This window comes from Cryptotermes secundus, unplaced genomic scaffold, assembly GCF_002891405.2.
Source record: "Cryptotermes secundus unplaced genomic scaffold, Csec_1.0 scaffold13, whole genome shotgun sequence".
NCBI lineage: Eukaryota > Metazoa > Arthropoda > Insecta > Blattodea > Kalotermitidae > Cryptotermes > Cryptotermes secundus.
The window spans coordinates 1,678,951-1,691,290 of record NW_019734350.1 but is presented as its reverse complement, the minus strand read 5'-3'; the positions used below and the strand labels follow the sequence as shown (position 1 = coordinate 1,691,290).

The 12,340-nt window shown below is 38.4% G+C and overlaps 1 protein-coding gene across 5 annotated transcripts in view; it reads left to right on the top strand.

Annotated features, from left to right (window-relative positions):
• LOC111868730 (eukaryotic translation initiation factor 4E transporter) overlaps positions 1 to 12,340 on the top strand; it is a 102,083-nt gene that overhangs the window by 59,612 nt on the left and 30,131 nt on the right. For 4 of the 5 annotated variants that reach the window (XM_023859656.2, XM_023859658.2, XM_023859659.2 and 1 more), the window contains 3 exons: positions 2,342 to 2,431; positions 10,734 to 10,961; positions 12,029 to 12,278. In XM_023859656.2, coding sequence (XP_023715424.1) covers positions 2,342 to 2,431; positions 10,734 to 10,961; positions 12,029 to 12,278 — 568 coding nt within the window. The remainder of the gene's footprint in view (positions 1 to 2,341; positions 2,432 to 10,733; positions 10,962 to 12,028; positions 12,279 to 12,340) is intronic. The other variant, XM_023859657.2, reaches the window with a different exon arrangement.

Sequence of the window (12,340 nt, the reverse complement as noted above, 5' to 3'; positions counted from 1 at the left end):
GGCTCCGCTCGGCTCTCTTCGGCTCCGCTCGGCTCTCTTCGGCTCCGCTCGTGACGTCACCGCGCGTTGCGCATTGCGGGGTGATTGCTTGCCTATTACGCGAGCGCTAAGTTACCGCTACGTGGAGCTGGGGCGGTAGGGATCAACATGTCACAGTACTAATATTTTTGTTGTTATATCCACTCAGTTCTACCTTGCATATCTATAGGCGCACAGCTCATTGCACTTCACATGTCACACTGTATCAAATTAAAAACTGCTTCATTGTGTGTCATTAAATATTTTCCTGATAAATAAATGTTGAAATAAGTATTTTAAATCTTAAGGATACTTGTATTCCATGCATGCAGTTTTTTCTGCAGGTGATGGATTTTTTTAGAAAATTGACAGTGTATTATTTGAGCTTCATTGGACTAGTACAGACAAAAATTAAATTTGCCTGCTAACAATTTTGATGTAGACCATCAGTACGAAGTTTCATTGAGATCCGTGTAATCATTTTTGGTTTGAAATACTGACAGTAGAGGAACAGATAAAACATGTTTATGTTCATAATAAAAAAAGGTAAAGCTATCCTTATAACAGGCCATGATGGCCCATATGGTTGTGAGACCTCAAGGCTGCCACATTTTCTGTAGACAGTTATCTCACAGATGGCGGTAAGTTTGTCAGAATTTGATTTGTTTCATTCTGGTCCATCACACTAACGGTATTACAAATGATAAAACAATTCCTTCCAGTGTGACTGTTGAAGCTTTTACTACTTCACTTCTTAGCACCCTAACATATTTCAGTCCGTATAGACCATCATCGGAGGGAACATCAGTACTTTTAGAAACTACTATTACATTGGGTGTTTTGATTTTTAAAATACATAAATATACAATATTTGTAATATACACTTTAGACAAAATCCAAATTTCTTACAACTACAGCAACTGTCCTTGATGAATTCAAGTTTTTTTTAAAAACTTTTTTGTTATTTAAGTTAAAACAACGCAGCACGCTACGGACAAACATAGGACGACAACAAGAACTACCTTCCGAAGAAAGACAAGCGGCACAAGTTCGGCCCCATCAAGAAAAATGAAAGGACAAAGGACACGAACCTATTCGGTTAAAGAATTTTAACTTAAATAACAAAAGTTTTTAAAAAAACTTTAATGCATCAAGGACAGTTGCTGTAGTTGTAAGAAATTTTGGATTTTGTATAAAGTGTATATTACAAATATTGTATATTTATGTATTTTAAAAATCAAAACACCCAATGTAATAGCAGTTTCTAAAAGTATTGATGTTCCCTCCGATGATGGTCTGTAGGGACCAAAACATGTTAGGGTGCTAAGAAGTGAAATAGTAAAAGCTTCAACAGTCACACTGGACAGAATTATTTATCATTTGTAATAAGTTTGTCAGCCTTATGCACCAGCCTCCCTTTATCCCCCCAGGAAGATTCCTGGTACTCATTTATGTTAGAAGCTGAGTCAACCCCAGGGCCATTGTGCGGCTGGAAGGATCAGGTAAATTGGAAAAGAAAATCCACCTCATCAGGACTCGAACCCACAACCTTCAGACTTGTACTCATAGCATAGTGCCTCAACCAACTATGCTACCGCATGCCCCCATGTTCATAATAAGTGTGTAATAATCTTTAACTTAGCTAGTAAAAATAAAAGTGAATATGATTTCAGCCGTGTACAAAATTAAATAGCAATTTAAATCATTTTGTAAACACTTTAGTTCTTGTATTCTGCCCAAGACAAATGTCATGCTTGTTTAAGTCTCTCTGGTCCAGTCGTAGATAAGTATGAGACCCCAAGTGAAGGCTTGGTTTTAGACTTTCTTGCATGTATCCAAATAAGTCTAATAAAGATCAGTTATCAGTTTAGTAGTGTTCTTAGGAATTGTATGCAGTGATATTTCTATCTGTACCATTAATTTTAAAAACCTACAAAGCTGTCAGTAAATGATGATAGTATTTCCCTTAATTTTTTCTGTTAATATAAGCATGAAATTTGACTTTTTTTTTTTGGTGTCAGTAATTTCTGGGTTGTAAACATGCTGATTATTTTTATTGTTTTTGAACAGTGGACTTGCTTATTTTGAAGTTGTGTAAAATGTCTAGTAATTACTCCTTTCATGATTATCCTTGTGTTGTTACAATAGCCAAGTTGTTTGCGGTTTTTTTTTAATGGGTGTGTAAATGTATTTTGTAGTGTTTAATAAGTATGAAATATTTAACCTAGCTTAATTACATTAGCATGTTTTATTTATTTACACTTCATTCCATTTTCTTTTGCATTTTCTTTTCTTTTCTTTCCTTTTACATTTTCATTTGCAGCTTGCGCAGGTGTCTGATGGTAAAGTCATACCTGCTACAGCCATGAATGGTGAACTTCCTCAGAAACCACACCCACTTAGTTTGCTGCAGGTAAACTTTGTAATGCAGTGTCATTCATTTTTGCCTTTCTTTTAGATCTAGCTTACCAGGTTTTGAAGATGTTGGGTGAATGCAGTATCCATCATCCTATTTCCATATTTCATTACATAATTTACCCAATTATGTAATATATTCACCCTCATTTTTTCATTGCAGAATTAAAGCAACAAATCCCTGTATGTAAGATTTGAGGTTTTCATGGCGGCGACTATGAAGAAAGCAGTCTTCTGGGATTTGGCACCGTGTATATGTGGTGTTAACCGATGTTCCTCTGAAACGTCGGTTAACACCACATATACACGGTGCCAAATCCCAGAAGACTGCTTTCTTCAAATCACTGTATATTTCACACATATTTTTTTACCTGAAATACAAGATCAGTAAGTAATTTTGTTTGGTAAAGTCTGAATGGGATAGCGCTAGGTATAAAATCTGAGCATGACAAGTGAGAGGGTAGACATTATATTCAACACAAACAAGAATCACTCTGTCATATGTTACATTCCATGTAATTTGTTGCATGCCATTGAGTCACGCAGTGTTACTGATGTGCACTGAAGGAACTCTGGCTTGATATAGAAACTGAGATATACGAGTAGTATATATAATAAACTTGTATCTGAACTTAATGATTTATGGTTTACTGTTTGGAAAGCTTATTTGCACAGCATTTAATGAAAGCTACTTGTACTTGTAGACTGTATAAAAAAAGATAAAGCTATCCCTGTAACAGGCCATGGAGGCCCATAGGGTTGTGAGGCGTTGAGTGTCCCGCATTATCTAGACAATCGGCTGACAAATGACGGTAAGGTTGTCAGCCCTTTACCACCCCAGGAAGATTCCTGGTACTCATTTCTATTAGAGGCTGAGTCAAGCCCAGGGCCTTCCTGCATCTGGAAGGATTAGGTAAATTGAAAAAAAAATCCACTTCATTGGGACTTGAACCTGCGACCTTGCAGCTTGTAACATTGTGCCTCAACCAACTACAGTACCATGTACCCCTTGTAGAGTGTATAAATTATAATAAACATGACATAATCAGCGAGAACTGGCATAGCTTAGTTGGTATAGCAACTAGCTATGGGCTGGACCAGTGGTTCTCAACCTTTTTTTGCTCGTGGCCCACTTCTGACTTTCATTCAGTTCTGTCCCCCCCCCCCACATATTGTTTAATTATAATAAATGTAATATTGATTATAAATATGTACTTTATCAACTGTACTTTTATTTATAACAATTATTATTTGTTTATAGCATAAGGAATATTGATAATAAGAAATGGGTTTATTAACAAAAACCTTTATTTATAACATAATTTTTACTTATATAATGTTCTGTCTATTTACAGTTTATAATTATGCTCCTGACAAAAAATATTACAATAATAGTAGCGTCCCTTAGGTTTAGTGAGATCCTTGCAGCTGATGAGAAGAAGCAGGTTTGTGTATATCTGGTTGCAGCATTGTTAGAGATAATCGAAGATCACCTCTCTTCACAATATCAAGACAGTTACGAGCCTTTGATAGCAGATGAAGAACTCGACTAAATCCAGATTCAACTTGATATGAAGTAGGAAATCTGATAAAAAACAATTTTGCCTTCTCCCAAAGCTGTGGAAATTTATCGGCAATTTCATTGCGTATCCAGAAATGTTGTTTGTCGTTTTTTAATCTAGCTTTGGCTGTTACATCACTTTGCAGGTCAATGAGATATTCTTGTAATACACTGTAATGAAATGTAATGCTTATTTGTTGAAAAATAGTAGCTGGAGTTTGTAACTTACCTACAAAGTAGGGAACTGCCACAATAATAGAACTTGCACGGAAAAATGTCTTCTTCCAAACACTTCGAATACTGAACAGAAGAACACCTGAAATTTACTGAAAAGGTGGCAGTAAAACTCATGAGAGGAAGGCGAGATATTTAGGAAAATAAAGGATACGTTAGGGCTCTACCTGCTCTGAGACGGCGCGTACCTGTTTACCGGTACTTGGAATTCCCAGCTCTAAGGTTGTTGTTTAAGTACAATAGGTTCTGTCCCTTCTAAGTAAGGTACACAAAAACAAGGTCATTGAGTTATTGTGTTAGTATATGTACTGACCATTTGGCATTTTTATTTCTTTTTAAATTATTAATAATCTTATTTTAGAAGTGAAAATTTTGTGGCCCACTCAACAGTTTCCATGGCCCTCCATTTTTCCAAATTTTGTCTGCGGCCCCACAGAAATATGGCTTGACCCACTGGGGTGCCATATGGCCCCCGTTGAGAACCACTGGGCTGGACGACCAAGGGGTTGGAGTTCAAGTTCCAGTAGGGGTAAGAATTTTCTCTTCTCCATGTTCAGATCAGCTCTGGGGCCTACCCAGACTCCTATCCAATGGGTACAGGGTGTTCTTTCCCCGGGGGTAAAGCAGCCAGGATGTGAAGTTGACCATTAACCTCCAACTAGTGATGTGGTCAAGAGAATGCTGATCTATATGTCCACTCCCCCATACACCTTCATGGCATAGTGCTTAATTAGTGAAGAACAGTGACAACTTTGCTTTTTACTTTATGGCACACCCATTTTATAAATCATTACATAATGCATTCAAATTTTTTGTTGCATAATTTTAGGAGGATGAATTATGTGATGAAATATGGTAATTATTACATTATACACACATTTTGTATACTACTAAAAATATTAAAACTGATTAAGATATATAATTTGTGAAATTTAGTTATTGTTTCTGGACAGCATACTTGACAAAAACCGGAGTTCTCAGTGGAACTTTTCTTCATGTGTTTTTCTTCATTTATGGATGCTGTCAGGAATGATAAATTAGGAGCCGTATGGTGTAGTGAATATTTCTGTTTCAAATATCCATCCTTACAAATTCCAACTAACTCATGATTTCAGACAGAATGATTCATAGATGGCTTAAACAGTTCATGGGGGATGCAGTGTATCCATTTGCATGCCATCATAGTGAGAATTTTGGTTTGTTTTACATTAATTTAACCATATTAGAACCAGGTGGAATTTAAAGAAGTCTGTTTAATGTTAATTATGTGTATTCGACAAATGTTCAACATTTTCCTACCTTTTGTAAAGCTGAGTTCTCAAAATTTGGTATTAATTTATATGAAATGTATGAGAGATTTTCGTAGTAGACTAGTCCTTGTAAGATGTTATATAGAACCAGCTATATTAAATTTATTGTATATAATTCCAGATGTTCTAAAACAGAAATGTTCAGAAAACTATTTTGACCTAAGAATGGTGAGGTAGTTTATAGTTTTCTTCAGACCCCCAAGGAAAATGGGGCACGCTGTAGTGTAGTTGGTTGAGATAGTGTGCTACAAGCCAGAAGGTCACGGGTTTGATTCCTGATAAGGTCATTGGATTTATCAATTTCCAGCTGCACTATGGCGTTGGGGTTGACTCAGCCTCTAACAGAAATGAATAGTCACAATATAAATAAGAAATATTCATGTGCAAATATACACCTCAAGATGGAAATTCCTATGATGAGTATGGGAATGCAGTGGAACCTACAACTGTTGAAAACTAGAAGAGTATGTGTTTTGTAATCAAGCCACATAATGGCAAACACCTACTTTATAAGCAGTGATGAAAATTAAGCTTCTGGAAGCCAGCAGCAAACAGTATTGGCCACCCGAAGGAAAGCAATTGCAGTGTGATATATATGTTCCATTCACAACGAGGAATGAGCATGAACCTAACGTATGTGATAAATGTGATGTTCCCCTGTGCACTTTCATGTTATGTAGGCATTATCACACTGAAGTGTATGTGTGAGGGCAGTTCATTGGTGTGGGGTGACCATAGGATTGACATGGCAGATAGACAACTAAGACACCTGCTACTCTGATTTTTTATCTTATAACAGGTTCATGTCCAAGTCTCTTACAGTAACAGTCTGTAACAGATTACAGACATATATTTATGATGCTGTCAACTGCATTCTGTTCACTTTAAGATATTGTCATGATTTAGGTTGGTGTGATTATTAGACGGGGTTTGGATTAGATAATTCAGTTTATTGCCACCACTCATAACTGCAGTTAATACAGCACTGTCACTGTTCTACACACTTCATGGTGCACTGTTACACACACACTAGGGTTCTCAGTGTATTACAGTTACCACTGTTCTGACTCTGAGGCATCATGTCACATTGCTCCTTCCTTAAGGCTGTGTCCCAAATGGCCTACAGGCATACCATTTCTTCTTTTCTGAGGTCTCTGATTGGTCACACCTTCCTTCCTCGGTGTTTTCTGTGGTATTTACTTTCCAACCTTTCCCGCTGTTCCCTCCCTAAGGCCGCTTGTCCTGAGTGGCTCCTTGATAAGGTGCCAGTCGGTCCAAGTTTGTCACCACCATCACTTTTTTATCAGTGGGGGCAAAACTACGTAGAGTGGCCAGTGCTCCTAAATTTCTGGTGCTTACTTTGTGTACAGGTTCTTCTTTCGTTTCAGAAGGGGCTCACCCCTCCACAATGTCCAGTTCCTCATTTTTCGAATCCTGATGGAAGAACTGACCATTTGCTTTTTGATCTCTAGCCCAATGGTTTTCCAGACAATCCTACTGGATGTCCTCTCTCTTCAAAGACAGCCACTTTTGTAAAACTTGTTTCCTTATTCCATTGATGCCCTCTGGTTTAGCCTGACATTTCTTCATGAAGGTCCATCGTTTTGAGCTTCCTCTTGCAATGTTGTTCCTGCTGTGACCCTGACATCTCTTATGCTGTACCACTCCTGCATGGCAGGTCATCCCCTCTGTGGGCAGTGGCCAACTTCTGGGACCCACCCTTTTTCTGTGTCCATTCCCTCAGCTTTTCACGATGCCGTCTGGCTAGATGCTGATCCCCATGCTGCTTCTTTGATGTTCCAGAAGTTTCCGCTGTAGCCTCTTCCTTAGTAACCTGTGGATGCTCTGACTCAGACTCTATCTGTACTGAAGTTGGCTCCTTACTCTCCAGAAAGGCCTCCATCATTTCTTGGCAGGCCGTCATCTCATTTCGCCAGGCCTTCATTTCTTCTGGCCAGGCATCTTGGTCGGCCTTTATTTCCTTTAGGGTGGCATCCATTTTTGCTTTGTTGGCATACATCTTTTGCTGCGTGGCTTTCATTTCTGTGTGGATGGCATTCATCTTGGAGGCTAGCGAGCCTGCGTTCCCATCATTTCCTGCATGGCTTTAAGGAGTTTTGTCGTATATTCCACTTCCATAGTGTGGAAGTTTAACAATCAAGATCCGATGCAGTTTCCAGTCATCCCACTTCTGGCACTAGAGTGTCACGATTTAGGGGGTGTGACTATTAGATGGGGTTTGGATTGGATTTATTGCCACCACTGGTGACTACAGTTAATACAGCACTATACAATACAGCAATACAATACAAATAATACAGCCCTGTCTTAGGTCTACACACTTTACAATTCACACACACCATAGTTCTCAGTCTGTTACAGTCTCCATTATTCTGGTTTCAGGCGCTATGCCACAATACTTACTATTTTATATTTTCATCATTGATAGTTTTGAAGAAATTTATATTCCTAGAAGATGAACATAGTTTTAATTACCTTTTTATTTAATTTTGGCCATAAATAGCTATGGCTGTGATTAAAGCCACTACGATAAAGGTTAATATTAGGTTCCTGAAATGTAGGATAATATGATGGGTTGGTTGTGTGGTTATGAAAAGTTTGACCATGTGTGATAAAAGTGAATGCTTTTAATTACCTAATAATTAATTTTGTGGGCTAATTAAAACAGTCATTGTGTTCATAAATGTTCAGGCTATGCATAAAAGAACAATGCCTCATCACAACACTACAAAAATTAAGTTTAAGATTAATTTTTGGAAGATGTATTGTGAATATGGAAAGTGGATGGAATTGACTTAGGATGATATGGAGTGGCAGTGTTCGTTATTAGCACTGTTGAACCTTCACGTTCTTCTGTCATGGTGTTTGCTTAATTAATGTATATATATTCTGTAGAGTAATGGCTATTTGAAACTGTCATATCAGATTATAATGTTTAAATTATTAAGAATGTTTGATAAAGGGCAAGCATATATTCTTTTCAAACATGATATCTGCCTATTCTTGTCACTTAAGCCAGTTGTCTTGCCTTACTACATTTGAAATGTCTCCCCATAGTGATATTCATAACATGAGTTTAAGTGAGAAATATTTTTCCCTATTTTACCAGACTTTTCAGGTATTGGGTCAATGGAAGTACCAGAATGATACCTTGAGCATGGGTACAGTATGTATTTACAGCTGAAAGACCTGTGACCATAGTGAAGTTATATGTGTATGGTGTATAAGTGCACACACTCATGTATATTTGTTTTCTCCTACAACTACCAGCTATTGATACAGCAGTGGATTAGCATATCTGACTCCTTTTCAGACAGAGATTCCAGTTCAATCCAGTATGCAGTGTGGGCCTGCTATCATGATATTCTCCATTCTTAGAAGTTTAAATCTGAGTTAAACTTAAAATGCAGAGTAGAAAAGTTTAATCTATACAAAAAAGTTTAAGTGTTATACATAATTGACATCTTAGACTAAGAGTGCTTGAAGGCCCTGCCATAGCTCAAGTAGTTAGTCACTGGCTTCCCACTGTGGTGGCCTGGGTTCAATTCCGGGTTGGGTCAAGTAGGATTTGTGGTGGACAAAGTGGTGCTGGTGCGGGTTTTCTCCGAGTACTTCGGTTTACGCTGCCAATCTTTATTCCACCAAATTCTCCATCATAATCACCCGGGGCAGGTACAATAGGCGAATCAAAGTGAACACAGTTGGACTCCACCCACCACTAAGCGAAAGGTGCTCAAACAGTCAGTCTGGGAGGTGTATTCATTCAGTTGTTGGTGTCACATGTATGAGTGACTGTAAGTGGGGTTTGGATTGGTAATTGGATTTATTGAACTCTTATACACACAGCTCATAGCTACAAGTAACTGTAGCACTATCACTAATTTACGCACAGTGCAGTATACTACAGCACATACTAAGTCTTCTCAGTCTGCTATGTCTTCACCAGTCGTCGTTCAGTAGCAGCTTCCCACAGCAGACATTCTGCTTGCTGTGGGTTCCCGAGCTGTCCACGTGCCTCAACTATCAGCTTCTTACAGCGCAGTTCACAAGGACTGAACTGCAGCAGTCCTCTAACTCGCTCACTCACCAACGAACTCACTCCACTAACTGAACTCAAAACTTATCCTGCCTGTAGCATTTTGGCATGGACCGCACAGAAAACATTGCTCCTTCATTGCTGTTCAATTTTTGCTTAGCAAACTGCGCAGAAAACACCATCTATTGTCTGCGGCCTACTGTATAGCAACAGTCATTGTCTCTTTGTTTGTTTTGCAGTCATTGCCTAGCAATGGGTCTATGTGCCACATTGCTTCCTCCATAAGGCAGTTCCTACCAAATAGCCAACAGGCGTACTGCCACTTCTTTTCCGAGGCCTTTGCTTGTGATGTTTGTTCTTTCGTTTCAGAGGGGCTAGACCCCTCCACAGTGTCCAGTCACTCACTTTCCACAGCCTGATGGAAGATCCAACTATTCGCTTCATGACCTCCAAATTGTGAGTTTGTCCCAGGTCCTCATATTGTCTCCTTGCTTTCCAGACATTTTCCAGACATAGCTCCTGTCTCCTGCTTCATCCTCTGATGTCATTGTCAGTTGTCCTCTCCTACCCCAGACGTAGGTGAAGGGCTTGATTTCCTCTCAAGAGTAGATGAAGGATTCCCTAATTCAATTTTTAAGGCTGTGTTTATTGCAGTAGAATGTAGTAAAGTTTGGTAATATATGCAAAGCCAGACATATTAAATATAGTGTATAAAAGACATTTTGGAATGTTAATAATTTTAAATGCAAAGAAAAGGATTGAATAGTATAAGTACCATTATTGACTTTATGGACCTTATTCATTCTGTTTTTTATTTGCGGAAATAGGGACTGGCTGCATCAATTGTGCCCAACTGAATAGGCTTTCCAGTTGTCAAAAGATTTATCTGAATAAAAAGCAGAATGATTGGTAATGTCCAGAATGTAAATAGTTGTATTGATATACCATCTTGAACTTTTAAATCTGTTTAGTCAATTTGGAGTTTAGCAAATACAGTTGAAATAATATTTCTGATTTGAATCATGTGAATAACTTTAGCAAACTGTGGATGGAATTGTGCATTATCATGATTGGTAAGCATATTTAACTCAAATGTGAAAATAACTTATTTGGCTAGGATTTTAAATGTGCTTTCCAGATGCTAAATAAATCTCAACAAGAAACTCCAGTGACTGTAGGAAGGCCTGTGACACACCAGCAGTCACTAAACACAGCTGTATCATCATCGGCAGACCAGGTTGGCCTAACTCCACTGTCAGGGTTTGGACTCAGTTCCCATCCCAGCCCTGGCCCCACTGTTGTTACTTCACAGCCACACATGCAAATTCCACAAGATCTTGTTATGAAGCTACTTCAGTTGCAACAGGTATGTCACATTTGTCCAGTATTTTGCTGTGGCCATGTTTGTTTTTGACCTCCTTTATCACAAATTAAATAGGGACTTTATTAATATTTTAGCCTGAAGGTCCCTTAAAAGTGTGTTAATTAGAAATCTGTTTAAAACAGGTAGTTGGAGAGGAAAATGGAAAAAAAGTAAAATGTAAGATTTGAGGCTTTCACGGCGGTGACTATGAAGAAAGCAGTCTTCTGGGCTTTGGCGCCGTGTATATGTGGTGTTAACCGACGTTTCGGAGGAACGTATCGCCCCCATCTTCAGGGTTCTCACGGTGTTGTCGCTTGCAGATTTACCTATACTTTTTCTTCAACCCTGAAGATGGGGGCGATACGTTCCTCCGAAACGTCGGTTAACACCACATATACACGGCGCCAAAGCCCAGAAGACTGCTTTCTTCAAAAAGTAAAATGTTTATTTCAACCCACCTTTTTCATAAAAGATATTGAAATATTTAAAGTAAAAGTCAAACTTGTTTACTTTTAATATCATACTGATAGGAAAATTCTTATGTAGGGTTCTGAAAATACATTTAACATACTAAAAAAAACTGTTATTGAAATAAGTTGTATCAATAGAAATGCTTGCACGCTATATTTAATAAAGTGCATTGTTTATGGGTATGTCTGAACGTAATCCTTAAAAATCCTTTAATTTCTACACTTTTCTCCCTTGCTGTTGGGGGTTTCTAGGTGATAATACAACAGTCACACCTATCTTATACGTGAATATTTGTCGTATGGAGAGCCAGAACCTATATGTACATGCTCTTCCCTGAAGTGGGAGCAGAAATAGAGAACAAAAGGCCTGTTGCATTCTCTCAAGAGAAAAAGTTATGTAAAGCTGGTGCTTTGTGGAACGAAGTTATTATCGTAAGCAATAACCTGTTTTGACCAGATTTGTATTTTCCCAAATTCTTGTTTTGTATATGCATTTCTGAGTTTCATTGAAGTTTGTTGTAATGTGTAACATCTGTTGCACTTTAATGAAAAAATACAACATCCGTTGTGTGGTTCAGACTTTTTTTCCTATTAATGTAGCAGCAGCAACGACAACAGCAGCAAGAAGTGCTGAACAAATTGCTTGTGTCAAGCCAGCAGCAGCAGCAACAGAGCCAAGCTTCATCTCGCCTTGGTCATGTGCCTGTTGCCGTAACTGTACCAACCCAGTTCCAAGTACCACCACCGCCATCATTGTCTCCATTGCCCCCTGAACTTCAGCTGATGATAACCAGTGCTCAGCCCAGTAGGGAGTTACTGCAAAGGCCAGAAGCCCAGGCCATCATTCAAGGTAAGGCAGTATTTCAGATGTGCTATCGGAAAGTTCCCAGACTGTTATTGTTGTAACTGCCT